The sequence below is a fragment of the Haliaeetus albicilla genome, chromosome 18, assembly GCF_947461875.1.
Source record: "Haliaeetus albicilla chromosome 18, bHalAlb1.1, whole genome shotgun sequence".
Classification (NCBI taxonomy): domain Eukaryota; kingdom Metazoa; phylum Chordata; class Aves; order Accipitriformes; family Accipitridae; genus Haliaeetus; species Haliaeetus albicilla.
The window spans coordinates 30369085-30386964 of record NC_091500.1 but is presented as its reverse complement, the minus strand read 5'-3'; the positions used below and the strand labels follow the sequence as shown (position 1 = coordinate 30386964).

The 17880-nt window shown below is 56.1% G+C and overlaps 2 protein-coding genes and 1 long non-coding RNA gene across 3 annotated transcripts; all 3 read right to left on the bottom strand.

The window, feature by feature from the left end:
- Window positions 1-221: 221 nt before the first annotated feature.
- On the bottom strand, window positions 222-2581 carry ZC3H10 (zinc finger CCCH-type containing 10). Its single transcript, XM_069806391.1, has 2 exons — window positions 2457-2581; window positions 222-1869 (listed from the first exon to the last, which is right to left on the bottom strand). The coding sequence occupies exon 2, from the start codon at window positions 1833-1835 to the stop codon at window positions 651-653; it is 1185 nt and encodes a 394-aa protein (XP_069662492.1). The 5' UTR covers window positions 1836-1869; window positions 2457-2581; the 3' UTR covers window positions 222-650.
- Window positions 2582-2816: 235 nt separating this feature from the next.
- LOC138689845 (uncharacterized) lies at window positions 2817-3817 on the bottom strand. The gene is made up of 3 exons (XR_011328676.1): window positions 3663-3817; window positions 3187-3209; window positions 2817-3052 (listed from the first exon to the last, which is right to left on the bottom strand). It is a non-coding gene; the product is annotated as an uncharacterized lncRNA (long non-coding RNA).
- A 717-nt stretch (window positions 3818-4534) lies between these two features.
- PA2G4 (proliferation-associated 2G4) lies at window positions 4535-17607 on the bottom strand. The gene is made up of 13 exons (XM_069806390.1): window positions 17394-17607; window positions 14423-14551; window positions 13669-13774; window positions 13370-13439; window positions 12111-12203; window positions 11277-11340; window positions 9608-9686; window positions 8491-8569; window positions 8028-8161; window positions 7339-7433; window positions 6721-6848; window positions 6221-6274; window positions 4535-5938 (listed from the first exon to the last, which is right to left on the bottom strand). Exons 1-13 carry the CDS (start codon window positions 17479-17481, stop codon window positions 5873-5875), a joined length of 1185 nt encoding a protein of 394 aa, XP_069662491.1. The 5' UTR covers window positions 17482-17607; the 3' UTR covers window positions 4535-5872.
- Between the last annotated feature and the right edge of the window lie 273 nt (window positions 17608-17880).

Sequence of the window (17880 nt, the reverse complement as noted above, 5' to 3'; positions counted from 1 at the left end):
AGCTCAAGAGGGGGGCGTGGCGGAGGGAGCTGGTGGGCGGGGCCGAGAGAGGGAGGCAGGGGGTCTTTGGCGAGGCTCACGTGTCCCGCCGCCGTCCCGGGAGCGGCGTCTCCCTGTGTCCCCGTCCCGCCCCTCCCCGGCGACACCGGCCGCTCCCCGCCGCCCCCCACCCCCGGGAGAGTCGCGGCGGAGCTGGGGCGGGGGCGGGAGAGCGATCGCCGTTGAGTTTCTGGGTTTTTTTAATAGTTGAAAACGTTACAGGGCCCGGGGGAGCCGCAGCCCCGGTGCCGCCCCCCCCCCTCCTCCCCCAGCACCGGGACACAGACCCGGCACCAGGGAGGTTGGGGGTGGGGGGGCCGTGTCCATACACGGGGCTCCCCGAGGGGAGCAGCCCCAACCCTCCCTGGGAGGTTTTATCGACAACCCCCCCACCCCAGTGCGGCGGGTGCTGGGCCGAGGCGCAAAGCCCCCGGTTTGGGGAGGGGGGGGTTACCGCACCACCAGGCGAGAGCCCCCACCATTGTCCACAGGCTGGGGAGGGTCTGCCCTTCCTCCTCCTCCTCCTCGGCTCAGTTTCACAGGGGGTTGGCGGTCCCACCGGCTGCCCCGTCCCCGCTCGCCAGCGGCGCGGTCCCCGCAGCGGGGTGGGGTCAGTGGGGCATGGCCGTTATCCTCATGCTCTGGGAGGCGATGGGGTACGTCACCATGGGGGTGGTGGCGTGGCTCATGGTGATCCCACCCAACGGCTGCGCCATCGAAACGGCCACCGGCGCCACTGAAACAGCCACTGGTGCCATGGAGACCGGGGGGGCCATGCCCTGCGCGATGGTCTGGGCCAAGGCAGCCGAAAGCGGGGTGATTTCGGGGTTCATGGGGGGAGCGGCGTTGGCGGGGGGAGCCGCCTGGGCTCCGGCAGGAGCTACCAAATCCTGTTGGGAGACGGGCCGGGGCTGGAGGGCCTGGCTGCTGAGCGTGGTGTGGGTCTGGGCAATGCTGTGGTTGTAGTTGGTGACGGTGCCCACAGTGGGGGCCAGAGTCTGCTCGGTGGCGGTAGCGGTGGAGCTCAGCGTCATCACCTTGGCCTGGTTGCGGAACTGGGCATTCTGCTCCAGCAGCACCTCGTTGGTGGCCAGCAGGTTGTTCACCTGCTTCTTGAGATCCTCCACGCGCTTGCGCAGCATGATGTTCTCCTCCTCCAGCAGCCGGTACTCCACCGTCCGCGGGCTGGCGAAGCTGTACTCGTAGGTCTCGAAGTGCAAGCCGTCCACCCGTCGCCGCTTCAGCACAGGGTCGTGGTCGTCGTAACGGTCGGGGTCATAGATGGCATCGTAGGGGTCATAGCGGCGGACGGCGGGGACGATGCCCTGCTCGCGGGCCGCCATGCCCCGCGCCTCGTACTCGTAGTCCCGCTGCAGGTGCTGGAACTTGCACTTGGCGCCCCGTTGGCAGTCGCCCTTCAAGAAGTCCCTGCAGATGGGCACCTCCTCCTTGCTGTTGGGCAGGTCGGCGGGCGAGAGGCCCAGCCCAGCAGCCACCTTCTGCCGCAGGCGCGGGGGCAGCTCCCCCGTCTTCTTGTAGCAGTCCTCGTCCTCTTTGGTGCCGTGGATGAAACGGCAGTTGAGACGGACGCACTCCTTGTTCTGGAAATCGTGGCAGAAGATGAACTCGTTCTTGCGCACGCCCAGGTTGGTGACCTCGCTGATGTCGGGGTGCCGGAAGCGGCAGCGCTTGCCTCGTTTGCAGACGTTGCGCAGGAAATCGCGGCAGATGTCGTCGGCGTTGGCGCCCACCTCATCCCCGCTGTTGCCGTTGTTGTAGCTGTCGCGGTCCGGCATCTTCGCCGCCACCGCCGCCGCGGGGCTCCGGGCACTGCAGGAGGGAGGGGAGGGTGGTGAGGGAGGGGACTGGGAGCAGCTGCCCGGCACGGGGGAGGCCGGGGCTTAGGTAAACACCCACCCCAAGGCACCGGCACCGGGCCGGGGACAGCACGGCCCGGGCAGCCCCGGGTGTCCCTACCCGGTGCCGGTGCCACCGCCGCCCCCCGAGCCGCGAAGGGAGCCGGTGGGGGGGCCCGGGAAACCCCTCATGGAAGCTCCCCCGGGCTGCCGGTACCGGCGGCTGCTGGAAAGGCCCGGGCGCCGCCGGTCCCCGGCCCGAGGGACCGAGACGTCCGCCCGGTGACAGCCCCGCCGGGGCGCGGCGGGAGGGCGGAGGGGTCGCGGCGGGAGGGCGGAGGGGTCGCGGCGGGAGGGCGGAGGGGGCGCGGCCCCCCCTCCCTCCCCCGCCGGGTCTCCATAGCAACGGCCCCGCAGGCCCGGGGCAGGCCCGGCGGCGGCTCGGCCCGGGGCGCGGCGGGGGCGGCCGCCGCGGAGGGGCCCCGGGACGGCGGAGCGGGGCCCCGTCCCCGGTAGCGGCGCGGCCCGTCCCGTCCCCGGCGCGGCCCGTCCCGCACTCACCCGCTCGCGGCCTCCTCGCGGGTCCTCCAGCGCCAACAATGAGCGGCCCCTTCCGGCCGCCGCTCTGCGCCGGGCAGGAAGCGCTCTATGGTGCTTCCGGGGCGACCCGGAAGAAACCGCGCTTTTCCTCCCGGCGTACCTCGCGCCGCCTTCATCCGTCACCGTGACGTCACGCGCGTGCGCCGCCATCTCGGCTCTCCCGGCCGCGCCGGCATCCCCCGTCCCTCCCCGCTACCGGCCCCGCAGGGCTGGATCGCACTCCAGCGCCGCCCGGTGACCCCGGTCCCGCCCGTCCGCCCCCGTTACCGGAGGAACCCGCCGCCCCCCCCCGCCCCGGCCCCCGGCAGGAACCACACCGCGTCCCAACACCACCAGCTTTATTCGCGGCACAACGGCCGCCACAGAGCAAACAACCGGCCCGGCGCAGCGGGTTCCTTCCCTCTCCCCGGCTCGGTGCACCGGGCCCGTTCCTTCCTTTCTTCCCGCCCCGGGAGGGAGGGCGGTGGGCACCGGGACATCTCCCCCGGTGTCAGCGGTGGCCCCGCGGCGGGGCCTACTTGGACCTCTGCCTCATCTTCCTCCTCTTCCGCTTCAGCCTACGGGAGAGAGCGGCGCTCAGGACCCGGGACCGGTCCCACCCGGCGGGACAGGATGGCGGTGGTGGGGTCCCGTTCCCCCCCCGCGGCGGGACCGGACCGGGGGACGGCGGCCCCGGGGGAGCCTCACGTACCTGCGCATGCGCTTCTTGCGCCACTGGGTGGGAGAAAAAAAAAAGAGGGGGGGGGTGCGTTATTGCCGGTACCGGGGTGCTGGGGCCGCCCCCCTCACCCCCGTGTGTGTCTGTGTGTGCGCCCGCCGCGAGGCCCAACCCCCAGCCCGGTGTCCCCCAACAGACACCCCCCCCCCGCGGCAGGAACCAGCCCCTCGCGATAGACATCCCTCCCCCGCGATAGACACTCGTCCCCAGAGACCCCGGCTCCGCTCCCTCCCCTCCAATGACACCCACCCCACCCCACCCCCCCCCCCCCGTCAAACCGAGCCCCCCGGCCCCGCTGCACGTCCCGGTGCAACGGACACCACCGCCCCAGACTCTCCAGCCCACAGCGCTCCCCCCTCCGGCCGGGCCCGGCCGTTGCTGGAGACCCTCCCCCCCGGGGAAGGGGAGGGGGTAGAATGAGGCGCCATCGGCCGCCCCCCGCCGCTCACCTTGGCCCTCATGGCGGTGCGGAGGCGCCGCGCTCAGTCCCGGCGGGCGGGCGGCGGCGCGGGCGGCGGATGGCGACGGATGGAGGCGGCCGGCGGCGGCCCACAAGATGGCGGCAGCGGCGGCCGAGAGGGGCCCCTGCTGTCTACCGGGGCCTATTTATAGGGTAGCGGGCAGGTCTCCGCCCACTTCGGCGCGGGGCACGACGGGAGTTGTAGTCCCCGCCCACCGAGGCACTACGGGAACTGTAGTCCGTCAGCCGACGGCCATTTTGCGCAGCCCCGGGCCCGGGGGGGGCCGGGGGGGTTGTCCCCGCACCCCCGTCCCCCCCGCGCTGCCCCCCCAGCCCCAGAGAGCAGAGCCGTTCCTCTGGCCAAAGGGAGATGTCACCAGTCACGTTTATTCGGAGGGGAAAAAAAAATTCAGTTACAGAGGTCTTCTCATGAGTCAAAAGTCTTCAACAACTGGATTTTTGTTTCTTGTGTCAAGAGGTACAGTGTTGGTTTTTTTCTCTTTAAAGTAAAAATATAAAATTAAATAAACCTCCAGCAAGTCTCAGCGGTTTATAAATCTGTATTGCTGACTATGAGAAAGGTTAGTTCTGCCTTTCTTCCACAGAGGGCAGAATATTGCTTAAAAATGCTAAAATGTTCCTCCCGGGGAACAAGGTTTTTTTCCCCTCAAGGCCTCAGTTAGGACGTTGGAGCTGCCCAGACCAGACCACCAGCAGTTCCAGCCCCCCTGCTCCAGCCAGCGCTGGGTGAGGACCCTGCGTCCATCCCACACCATCCCCAGCCCCTCGGCTCTGCGCTGGCCCCGGGGTCCCACCGGAGCTGGAAGAGTTTGAGAACAGGAGCAGAGAGAGATGGAAAAATTCAGAAAAAAAAATAGCACATCATTTATTCTCTTTTATTGACTTTGGTAATATTTGCACGTGTGGAGTTTGGGGTGGAAAACCCAGATCTTGGCGAGGAAGCACGGTGCCTGCAGAGACGCCCAGGAGCATTTTTAAAGGCGAGTTTTTCCCAAATCCAGCTACAGCAGGGGAATAACCAGAGTGCCGGTCAGCAGGTATCCACAAAGAAAAAAAACCTCACATTCAACTACATGTAATTCAATCGGCTTTTTTCTTTTTTTTTTCTTCTCCTTTTTTTTTTTTTTTAAAAAGACTTACTAAAAAAGAGTGATACCCCTGGCCAGACTCTAGCCCAAGTCCAACAACTCCTGTAGCATTTCCCTCGCCTATCGCCAGAGGAGCACATGCGGACAGGAGACACTTCTGAGAGCCACCAACGCATGTCAAAGAGTGGAACATCCTCACAGGCCATGGAAACCAGCCACAGGGAAGAATTAAACTCCCCGGGACACCAGGGAATTAAAAACCACTGCCGGGTGGCAGGCAGCTCGCTGGCCTCCTGCCACTCTGCAGAGCTGTCAGGTGGGGAACATCATCTGCTTCCGAGCAAGTTGGACAGTCAAATTTAAAAACGAGCTCGCCACAGTGGCATATTAAAAAATAGAGCGTTTATACGTAAATCAAGGCGGAGACAGAACAGAGTAGACTGAACAGTCTACAGTTTCACAGGGGAGATAAAATTTGTTATTTTTCCCAATTATAAATGTACAATCTAGAGGCTAAAAGAAAAGAGTGAGAAATCCTCTGCCCCAGGGAAACAGAGAGGAATGCCTACGCGGCCTGGAGGAGCTGAGACGGCATGGCAAGGCAGATCACCTTGCACCGTCCACGTGTACCATATCACTAAACACAGGGCACTTTTTCTCGGGCGTAATCAGCTGTTTGGTTTGGGTTTTTTTTCCTCCAAGAAAACCTGTAACGGGAGAAATTAAAAAGAAGAGAGGAAGAAGAAGAAAGCAGGCAGCTGTCTACACTCCCTCTCTCACTGGGATTGGCTTAGTTGTTCACCTCTTCAACAAGTATGGGTAGTATAAAAGGTTAGAAAGAGTGGATATAGACTAGCTTTTACTCCTGATTTTATTTTTCTGCTTTCTTTTTTTAAGTAGTCTGAAGTGGCTGAGAGAATCCTCCCTCATTGGCAAAGTCAATAGGAGCTGGTTGTAGTCAGTGGGAAGTCCAGACTGTTTGTTTTGGTTGTAAGAGACAAACAGTGCTAGATTATTTTGCTTCTGTTTTTTGGGGGAAAAGGGGCGAGTGTGTGTGAATTGGGTGCTACATGGAGGGAGCGGGAGCTGCTCAGTCGCCAGCCTCATTCTCTTCTGCTGTCTCTCCTGTGGTGGCATTCTCTGCGTTCTTGGAGGCCTGTGGAAACAAACCCACAGCAGCGGTCAGAACAGGGGCTCGCTCGGGGACTGTGCACAGCCACAGCGCTGGCAGTGGGTACGAGGCAGCCCACTCAAGGCACCTCGAGGCCCCTTCCCACGAGGCTGCTGCTTCCCGTGCCAGGGGAACACCAGAGTATACTTTAAGGTGGGCTGAGAGGTGAGCCCAAAACATGACCACGCAGGACCTGGGTAACATTCGGGCGCTGCCAATTGCAAGAGATAATGTGCCACAAATCCTCACAAAACGTGGCCAAATTACCTTCTTTTTCTTCTTTTTCTGGGTCTTCCGGCTTGCAGAACTTTGTAGAAGGGCCTGCAGAGAGGAAGGAAACATAAGCAGCTAGAAAGCAGACTCCTTTTTTTGACAGAAGATAAAGGGAAATGCCTTTAAAGCAGAACAAGCACCGCCAGCCACTGAAGGAATGGTGGTAAGTCCCAAGGGGTGCAGTGATAGATGGGGAATGCCACAGCCTCACACCCCGCCGAGGTATGAGGCCTTGGAGCCGGCTGTTGAGACTTCTCAGCCGTTCCTAGGAAAGGGCTGGGTGTCCTTATCAAGCCACTAGAGCTGGCACTTGATGCAGGAGATAAGGGCCCAACCTGGCCTTAAGCACGCCTTTTCCTTTCTAAGCTCATGCCTCAGCCCCTCCCCTGTTGTCTGCCAGATTTTACTTCCCACCTTCACCCTGAGGGATGCAAAGACAGGGTGACCCACGCAATGTGCTACATCACATCTATTTATTATTATTTTTAACCAACCTTCAGTTCTCCATCTTGCACCTCAAACTCCGACTTGTAGAGTTCTGGTTCAAAGGGGCCGCTGGTTATCCTCATAGGACCATTGGGCATTAAAAGCACTGTGAATTTGAACTGTGCAACAAACTCTCCTGCAAGACAGAAACGGGCGTTACTACACCACAGCCCCCATGTAGCCAATCCACCAGCTATCTGGGCAGACGTTTCCAAGTAGACATTTCGATTCCTATGCCATTTCCACACTGTCACAGCCCTAAACCATGTCGCAGGAACTTCTTAAACCTACCCTGGCCAGGTCAAAACGATTCCTTCAGCACTACCCTGCCAAGCCTGCTCTGTAAGCAAACCAGAGAGCCTCAGCCATCAATCTCTCCTCCTGCCCAGGAAATTACTCCACAAAAAATTTCATCTCATCACTGGAACAATTCCAAAACAAGATCCAGAAGCCAACGGGTAGCGAGTTTCCTGGAGGATAAATCCCAGGGCCCTTGAAGGGCATCTCTGGTATTTATACAGCAACAGAATCAGCACCGGTCTCACCAGACTCCGGAAGCGACCAACACTTGTCTGCTGAGTGCCCATCCACACCCGGCTCTCAGTCCTCCCACCACCAGCTCTCACCTTCCTTTTCGTAGAGGACATTGAAAGGCTGGAGCAGCTCGTGTTTGGCGCATTCCACCACCCCCATCCTGGCCTTCTTCTCATCCTCAAACGCCCTGCGGAGGAAACAGAGCCACACCTGAGCTCAGGCCCTTTCCTAGAAGCCAGACTACACCCTGCAGGTTTCAGAATTGCCACCAGGGTCAGGCTGGAGACTTGATTCACTTGCATCCCCCTTGCCCAGGCAGTGTTGTGGTGCAGTGACAAAGCAGACTGCCAGAGCAGGCAACTGCCAGCTGAGCTGTTACCTCCAGAGAGTGGGAAAGGCAAGTGGATTTAAGGATGAAAAGAGCCTGTTAAGTGAACGTTGTGGAACTGCCTCACCTCTGCATGCTGCACCCTGACACTGCTTTCACCCCTCTCTGTTTTATTTTAAACACAACTCCCAGCTCCCCACCTGCCACACGAGGCACAGGAGATTCTCAAATCCTCAGGCTCTGTCTGGGATTCCTGCTTAAGCCTGTAACATCCTTCCTACACCCACTCCTAGGCTCAAATACAGCAAAGCCCAACATAAAGCAGTAAAGGCTGCCTCCTTCTCTGTGACAGGATGGTGAAAGCAAGTCAGTCTTGCTGTCAGCATGGTCTGTAAGCTCATGCAGAGCATCCAGCTCTGAATACATGGGGAGGCCACGAGTAAGAGCAAATACCTGAGAGTAAATGGCATAGTATCAAAGCGCCTCTCCACCTCACTGAAAAAGGCACGGGAGGTTTTCATCTTCAAGCCATACTGTTTGGAGGGGTCCCTTTTGTAAATTGTAGTTCTCTGTCCAGCATCCTTTGCCTGAAAATGCAAACAGCGCTGAGAGACCAGGAAAGCAGTGCAGCACCTCCTCAGCCAGATCAGCCAACTGCTTGCACACGCTGGGATGGCTGTATCAGACAAGCACCGTCCATACTCTGACACTGTAAAGGTGGGCCTCAACTTTTGGATGGAAAAAGCTCCACCCAAAAAAACCACAACAATACCCAGGCAACAAGTATTCCCCGGCTGGAACTGGCACCCACAAGGATGTGGCTGTTAGCATCACTTGCTGCTGATGACTATCCTGAAACACAGACACTTTGACCACACACACAGAGGAACATCAGGCCAAGAAGCACTGGACTCACCTTTCCCTCTCCACTGCTGACAAGAACATCAACAGCGTAAACTTCATGGACCTCAAATTCTGCTTTTTCATGGTCCTTCCTGGATGAAAAAAAGTTTGGTGAGTCAAAGAATAGTAAATAGAGAAGACAAAACCTCCTACACAGCCACAGTACCTCAAACAAGCCCACACTGGGCTTAGCCTGAGAAGGTCTACAAGCACAAAGTAGTGCTACAGTGACCAGGTCCCTAACCAGAAGAGCAAAAGCTGGCACAGAAGATGCAGAAATTGAAGATGCCAGGCAGCAGACCTGATCAGTGACAGGCTGGCAGAGAAAAACAATGACAAGCCAGTGCTCCTCCTGCTCATGACAAGTAGCTCCATCGCCAGTAAAGGGTGGGAGGTCTCTCAGACATTCAGCACCAGCTCTTTGAACTTGTGGTCACATCCTAGGCAGGCCAAGAGCCCCACCACGCGTGGTACATCACCACACCTGAAAACTTAACAGTCCAAGTGCTGGATTTAAAGCCACTGAGCTCTAAATATTCAGTGTGAGACCCAACCCCGAGGGATCCCTGAGGGAAAGAAGCTGCTGGAAGAGAACGGAATGACATATCCAGCTCATTTGTTCAAAACCATCCCAAGATGCTATTGACAGTGATCCCCATCCAGTGGGCTCCTGGCAGCTTCTGCGACACAAACGATAGGTCTTGGCACAGCTCCTGGTGAATTAGCATCCACCGCTACAACTAGCAACAGTTGGTTATTTTGCTGGCAGACTCCTTCGAGAAACTGGACAGAAACCAAGAATACTTGCAGGTGCCAGCAAGAAGCCTCACTCACATCAGTGACTTTGAGCCTTTCTTTCTTTCTTAGAACAACCCCCAAACACAGAGCCACGCTTCACGTTCACACAGAATGGACAATAAGATATGGGGCTAACAAGCTACAAATCTGCCCTACTGGGTCAGACTTCAAGAAAGAGGCCACACGGGGAGCAGTCTGCAACCCAGTTAAATTAAACATACCTGCTACATCCCCGCCTTGATACCACAGCGAGAAACAGGGTCACCATTCTGGACCTAGTCACACCCCTCCCAAATGCTGCTGGAAGCAGCAACCCCAGAGGTGATGCTCACTTTTGCTGGTCTGTAGGATTCTGGATGATTGTTTTCTCTCCATCGATCACATGCTGTTTCAGCTGATGCGACAGCATCCCTGCCGCGATAAGAGAATCCATTAACACCTCTGAGCTGCAAACCAGCTACACAGTGACTTGCATTATTAACACTCCAGGGCCCAGGACTGCAGCCCTCAGCTAGAACGAGGAGGAAAGCAAACCATCATTGGCGTTAGCACTTCCTCAGCTTCCCTCAGTCGTGAACTGTCAAGTGCATTAGCACAGACACGGAGCTCCCCAAAGCCCACTCTGACTTCAGCAACGCTTCCTCGCCAAAGAGGAGGAGCTGCAAGCTCCCGCGAGAAGCACAGCCAGCCACCAAGCCCTTTCAAGTACTGCCACTTCTCCATAAGGCACGTGCACTACACCAGTGGGCTGGAACGGACTGAAGGTGAACTCGCAGGCACGTGCAATGCACCCTCGGGTGTTTTTAAAGATGCCAAATGTCAAGTTAATAGAAACTTTCAGTCCTTTCCCCAGTACCTCAGCTGTACAGCACTTAAAGGGTATTTTGAGGGGTTTCCTTCACTTTTCCCTTCTGTCCTACAGTTCACCTTCAAATCGAAGCCTAGGAAGAGGCACTCGCAGCCGTTCCTGTTCTGCTCCCCAAGCCACCAGCCAGCAGGGACAGTCGCACGTCTCCGTTCAGGAAGGACGGCTGCCGCTGGCAGAAAGGGAAAGCACAACCCCAGCCGCCAACAGCTCCATTTGTTTTCATCAACTGGGGCCTTATGCTGCTGCCAGTGCCTAGATAATTACGGCACTTGACTGTTTCCAAAACAGTGGCTGCTTAAACTCCCTTGACAGTGTGAGCAGCCGCCTCCTCACTGCAGCTGATGCCATGTTTTTTCACAGAGAAAGGAGCAAAGCACTGAGGAGACCCACAAAGCCATCCCACACAAGGAACAGGGAACTGATGTTCCAAGATTGGGCTAAGGCGAGTGAAGATAATGAGCCAGCTTTACAGTATTTCAGGGAATTTAACTAATAGCGGACCAATGTAATTGTGGCTGGAAGAACCATTTGACAGTGATGTCACCAACTAGGAGAAAAGCATCTGCATGTGCCAAATGTCAGGCTAAGCTCTCTCGCCACCTTTCAGACAAAAAGCCAGTGGTCTCATTTCTACCAGAAGCTATCCCAGCGCCTTCCCACTTGCCCGTTATCAACACTGCTAAGAGAACGTGAATGAGTTTGGAGTTGGAAGGAAATTACATACCCTGCATATCTATGGGCTTCTTTTCCAGTGGCTCTTGCATTACAAACAAGCTCTGTTATGGATTTGCTAAAGGGGTTTTAACTACGAGTGGTCAAGTATGAAAGCAAAGGGCCACGCGATTTGCCCAAGGTCAGCAGGAAGTCCACGAGCCAGGACACTACCTACCAGCTGTGGAAGTCCATCTCTATTGTTCCTAGATTAATGCATCTTTAAAAATCAAAAAAACAGAGGAAGGAAGAAGAATCTAGAGTTTTGAAGGGATTTTTTTAGCAAAGGCTGCTGCATTTTAAGATGGCATGTCTAGGACTCCTAGTCATTAAGTGTTTCCCAGATTTTGAATAGGGCAGCTCAGGATTTAGTGTGCAGCTAAAACATCGCTACCTCTGATCAGCTGCTCCCCCATCCTTACCTTCAATTGGCGTGCAGTGAAACGAGTGGGCTATTTTGTTCCATGCATCTGTCACTTGTGTGTTCTGGGTGAAGGACACATGAAATCATGTTAAGGATATAAAATTCAAGCCACAAGCATGACGTTTTTTTTTTTAACTCAACAGTGTTCTGTGATAAAACAGGCAGGCTTTCTAACTGACTGGTGCTTTAACACCTCCAAAAAAAAAAAAAAAAAGGAGAAACAGTGTCAGGCTTCCATTTTTAATCCTGTATCAACAAAAACGACACGTAACACGAGGCCAGCTCAGCCTCCCGCACTGCACCCAGTGCCTTCTCACAAGCCATCCCTCTTTAGGGGATTACACTAGCAACTAAGAGCGACACAAGTATGTCTGGAATAGTAACACAGCGACAAAGGAGATCGCCCACGACTGCTGAGGCGCCTGAGCACAAGGCGAGGGAGAGGTGCAAGTGGGGGATTTACGGGAGCACTGTTCAGCAGAGTTGCTGTGCAAGCCCAGCTGTCTTCAGCGAGAAAAGGACCCGCGAGTGGGAGCACTGAGGCTTCTCTGCGAAGCCACCATCGCACAAGGAAGAGCTCAGGTCCCACAGGGAAGCCAGAGCTGCTGACAGAAGAGTCACTGCCACCTGCCCCAGCGGGCCAGTGCTCACCCCAGCAGCGGTTCAGCTGTCTGCAGACAGCTGCTTCCAGATTCCCCACATCGCTGGGCAATTCTTCCCAGGCAAGGTCACACGCTTTTATTTCTATGCACAAAGCGTGGCACAGGCTGCATCTGTGCTTGAGCTCCTCGCCCCGTGCCCAGACATACTTTCCCCCATATTAGTCACTCACCTGGTTTCCAGGCTTTACCAAGCGCAGAGCAGCTTCAGCACACAGATGAGCCGCCTTGATGACATCAGCTTTACGGCCTGACACAGGGTTTTCCTGGAAGAACAGAAAAATAAAGGCTTTTTAACTTATGTTCCCTTCCCTCTTATTAGCAAGAATACTGTTCTGAGTATCTAGAGATGGAGACTGTCCATCTAACTGAACACACTCCCCGCCGAGTGAACGGGGACATCTAGCTCAGAGGTGGAAGGCCTTCTGGCTCCAGAGCTCAATCATTAGCCTCTCCTCCATTAAAAGAGCAGATCAGTATCAGCCACAACCAAATTGGCTCTCTCACAAGTTTCAACAGAGACACCCTAGTACAAGCGTATCACTGTCAAAGACTGAAAACAGAACACGACCTTCCTGTAGCCAGAAATGTGGACTGGAAAGATTTCAATGCACTTCAAAAGATTTTTTTTTTTTTTTGGCTTCTCCCCATCAAGTCGTTCAGACACAGCCACTGGAGAAACACCATTCCCAAGACCCACACCACCATCCTCCTCCCAAGACTACAGCTAAAAATTTGTTCCAAGCTTACGTGACAACTTTACACACACAACAGTAATCCCCTCTGCATAAGCATGGCTTAGTGTCACTTCGAAAATGCCCGACCAAACCACGCGTGCCACGGTGGCGTCCTCACCAACACATGCCGGGGCTGTACGCTGCAGTCAGCCCCAGGTGAGAAAAGTCCATGCTGGTGCATTCAGGCAGGAGAAGTGGGCAGCAGGGACTAGTTTTGGGGTCTGAAGAACAAGTCGCCCCTGAGCTCAGTTTGCATAGGTGAAGGCAGAGACTCCCAGCAGTGCAGCGCTCAGCTCCCTGTGCCTCGGCCAGTAGAGGGGGCAGCAAAACCAGTCTGCCCAGTCCGCCCCACAGCCGCAGACACTCTACATGCAAATAACTCACTGCAGTGCCACTCGTGCGTGGTTTGTCTCAAATTATTTGTAACCTTGCAAAATTGTATGTGTTGAAACAGCATGGCAGCCCTCGTTTTCCAGAGGACTGAATAATTTTTAGGAAAGGGACGGTTTTCACCCTGTCACTGCTGTGACACCAGACCTGTGGTGCCTTTGTGAAATGAAGCAGACACCTCTCCGAGGCTCCATGTTCCTGCTGCCTTTGGAACCAGAGGCACCTGAACATCAGCTTTTTAATATCTGCTTTAGACTGCATGTAAAGTAGCAGTGGCAAGAGGCACCACTCCATTAAAAACCTACCTTTGAGGCGTCTATGACAAAACTGTGTGCTACATTTGCTATGAAGCCATCAACATGGACTCCCAAGTCACTGCAACACAAAGAGAGAATTAATTACAGGTGGGGCATCACAGCTCATGAAACTTGTGTGACTTCTAGAAGTATCAGAAGACTAAAGTATGTTTCAAGCGCTTCACTTGACTAGCTATTAGATTCCTTAATTAGCCATGCTGAGGAAGATTTGACACACCAAGCAGGACTAGAAAGCAAAGCCCAGGTGCCAACAGTAAATTCACAAAAAGTATAACCAAGACACTTACATTTTGACCAAGTCTCCATCTTTGAGGATGTAGTCTTGGTCACTCTTCAGAGGGGAGAAGTGACAGACACAGTTATTTACTGATATACTCGTTGGGAAGGCAATACCTATAAAGGGGGAAAAAAAAAAAAAAAAAACAAAAACCCAAACATTCCATGAAACCATGCAGCCTCACACCCGGCACAGGCAGCAGCCCCGCCAATGTGGATCATCACTCCAGATTTCGATTTTTGAAGTGCTGTAAAATGCCCCATTACACAAGTCTCTAGCCAAAAAGCCACGAGGAAGGCAGTGTGTGGTCTGCTCCCACAGCGGCTCTCCTTTTGCCCTGGCAACCATCAAAGAAATAGATCCAAGGTGGTGAGCCACCTGCAAAAGGGACCTCAAGTCTCCAGAACAGAAATCAGGGAGCTCTGGGTGACACACTCAAGTGTCACACAATTTCCACAGCAACTACAGACCAGCGATAACCGTACTGCAGGAGTTCCTGAAGGGAGGACATTGAAACAGGAGTTGCTCAGGACAATAGTGTGGATGATTGGGTGAATCGAAAGGGGAAGCTGAGGCTCATCAGTGATGCTTACCAGCAGGGCAGGTAGGAGGATTTGGGTTAAAATTGGCTTTCTGGGAACACCAAACTATTTCTTAGGCTAATTAGAACCGAGTAGCACTTTCTGTGCTCTTGCCTGTTCACACTAGCCACCCAACGGGACCAAGAATGACAACACTGAAAATATCTTTGGAGCAGGCCTCACCTTTTTTCATTTCTTTTTCCTTCTTGAAAATCTTGCCAGTCTCTTCCATAATCATGGCATCTCCCTTCTCACACAGGCAGAGAACCGATGCTCCGGAGTTCGCTGCTTCGACCACCGCACGCAGGACCCCTTAATTCAAACACAGACACAAAGCTGTTCAAGCATGTTAGCGATAAACAGCCTTAAATCTTAACACCAACGCTCACCACACAGCACTGTGCCAGAAAGATCTGTTTGTTTCTTAAGAGAGAACAAGACTCTGGACTCAGCTCTTCACCAAAAGGACCGTGGACAGGTAGAAATTCCACTTTAATTTTTATTTTATTTTTGAGAACTTTTTCACAGAGAGCACGAGCAAATGAACGTATGCGGAGGTTTGCACAGGTGAAGCACTGCAGCTTCAGACACCTGCCTGCGCTGACCGAGGTCTGTCAAACAAAGCAGCCAAGCAGGAACACCGCTCTCCCACATTCTTTCTGCAGAAGTCAGAGCTACAGAAACAGGTTTGGAAATTACTTGGGACGCGCAGCACATCAAAGGAGCAGGGACCGCTGCTGCAGACGTGTGAGACCAGAGGTACGGAGCAGCTGAAAGGCTTTGTTGGGCACAAGAGCTGGCAGCAGCACAGGAGAGCCAGTTACATTAGTCCCTTGCTCGGCAGAAACGTGTTTTAAAGGTAACCCACGTGCTCTGGCCTGGCAGTGCCGGCAGCTGCCAGTGCACTGCCTGACACAAGGAACTCCACAGGCCGTGCTCCACGCTGCAGGTTAGAGGAAGTTTTGCTGCCTGCACCCACTTTTGGGCATATTTTAGCACCCGCTAGCCCCAGCAGCATTTTGGTTCCGCCGTAGATAACAGTGTGTCTCGTGCTTTATAGGATAAGGGGGAAAAGGAGTATAAAAGCGGTGGCTTTGGTTGAAACAGTGGAGAGTAACATTCACAAACACATCTCGATGGTGAAACAGGGGCCCAGGGGCTGCTGGAGGAGCCACATCTCGATGGTCTCCCCACCAGTCCAGGGGCTGAGGTGCTCCAGCTGTCACCAGCAGACCGCCCGAGCTGCTATTTCCCCTTCTTCCTCCTCTCTCCAGCTGGGATGCTTTACAGGGAGTCATAAAGCTTACCCTGAAACGTTTTCGGATCCTGAGGTAAAAGGTATCCTCACAGTTTCTCCTCATTCTGTGAGCACATTGTTTTTACAAGAGGCTGTTTTGTGAAGTGCCTCTATCTGGGGGGAGTTTCTGCACATGTTCTAGGTATGACAGCAATAAATATTTCAGAAGTACTGAGGGGGATATTTACGAGCAGGCTGTTTTTTGTAATTTCTTTGCCACTGAGTAAAAACCTGAAGCCTTTCACCTGTATGACAATTAAATTTCAAATCTCTTCAGTCACCTTTCCATGCGCCACAAATAATAACAAATTCAGAATATTTTTAAGTACAGATAAAAGCCTGATAAAGAGACATTCAGTGGATGGCAGGACACAGAGAGGCAAGAACAGGAAACGTTAAAACAAACACAGTGCAAAGATAAATGGAGAGCCGCGTTCATCAGAGCATTCGAACAAAACCAAAAAGCAGACAGTGTGATAGCACTGACCAAGGAACACCTACTAATTGTACTCTGGGCTTCCACAGCGCTTTGTTTAGGGAATTAAAAGCACTTTATATCATTAAAAGGCACCTCGCTCTGACAAGAACCCAAAGCATTTTGAACTTTTTGCCACAGTTCTGTGTTTGCTCTTCCCAAACATGCTCACACTGCCCGTAAGGGAGAAGACACGCTGTGATGGAGCTGCCTCTCCCCCGTGGGAAGGGAGGCAGCCCCTCCATGCAGCCAAACTCAGAGGGCATGCCATTAAATCTGGTTTGCCCAGCAGACAGAGAAGCCAAAGCGGTGACCTCCCTTCCCAAAGGGGAACCCGCATCATCACGGCTTTCAGCCCCACGTCTCTCTCCTGAGCTGCATCCCAAGTTACCGTCAGGAGGATGACTTAAAAAGAAGCGTCGAATCAGCAACAATTAGTGTGGGACATGCACTATGGAGGCTGTTCATAATGCTGGGAAGACCTCATAGAACCGGTCCAGTTAGCTCTTTAAACAGCTGTCACCTCTCTCGAGGGGCAGCTAACCACCACTAATGATACAGCAAAAATAAGCGTTTAAAGAAAATAACATCAAAAAGCAAATAACATGGGGTGGGGAAGGCAAAGTTTTAGGGGTGACCAACGCATCTCCCGAACCCGTGCCGGGCAGCAGCCCCGGCCCGGGGCAGCCTCCCCCCTAGCAGACCGGGTCTCTCCGCTGAAGAAACCGGCTGCCAGGGCCGAGCCCGGCGCTCCCCTCCTCCCGGGGGCTTGCCCTCGCCACCCACCCACCCACCCACCGGGGGGCTCTGTCCCCCGGGGGTGCGGCTGCCCTGCCCGGCATGGAAGGGGGGGGGGGTGTGTGTTAAAGCCCCGAACAAAAGAGCGGAGCGGGGCAGCCCCGGGGCAGGATGTGGCCAGCGTCGGCGCCGGGCCGGCCCCGCCTGGCCGTGCCCCGCTCCCGGCTCCCCCCGCGGGAGGGAGGACGGAGGAGGAGGGGGGGGCGGCAGGCCCTGCCTTCCCCCCCCCGCCCCGACTCAGCGCCGCCGGTGCACGTGGGGCGCGGAGGCCACGTGCCGGCAGCCGCCGTGCGGGGCCGGGGCCTGGGGGAACCGGGGAGCCCCCGCCGCCCGGGGGTAACGTACGGCCGCCCCCCCCCCCCCCCGCCATGAAAACGGCTGTTGGGGGGGGGGGGGGGGAACGACGGACCACAGGCCTCGCCGCCCGCCCCAGGCCCACCACCGCCACCCGCCACTTACCCCCCCCCACACACACCCTCTCCCCCAGTCACCCCCCGACCCCCGCACAGGCCCGGCGCCCCCTCCCCGCCGCTACGCCCCCCCCCCACCCTACCTCCCCCCGCCCGGCCGCGGCCCGCACTCACGGTTAGCGATGTCCCCCCCCATCTTGTACTTGGTCACCACCAGGTCCTCAGCGATGGTGAGCTCGGCCGCCTCCTCCTCGCCCGACATGGTCGGAGCCGCCTACGCCCGGCCGCCGCCGCCCCCCGCCGCTGCCGCCGCTGCCGCCGCCGCGCTGAGGAGACCCCGGGGAGCGCGAGCGAGAGAGCGCGAGCAGGGCAGGAGCGCGGGCTCCGCGCGGGGCACGCTGGGAAGGCGAGTCCCCGCCCCCACACATACCTTGGACTACAACTCCCGGCAGACCCCGCGGCGTACCGCGCGAGGCCCGGCCTGGTGACCACCGTGGACTACAGCTCCCGGCGGGCTCTGCGGCTCTCGCGAGATTCAGCGCGCCGGGGGCGGGAATGCGAGGCCGGAAGCGGTTTTGCGGGGGGATGCTGGGAAATGTAGTCTGAGGGAAAGGGTCCCCTCGCGGGGGGGGCGGCGGGGAACGGGCTCCGCGGCGGCACC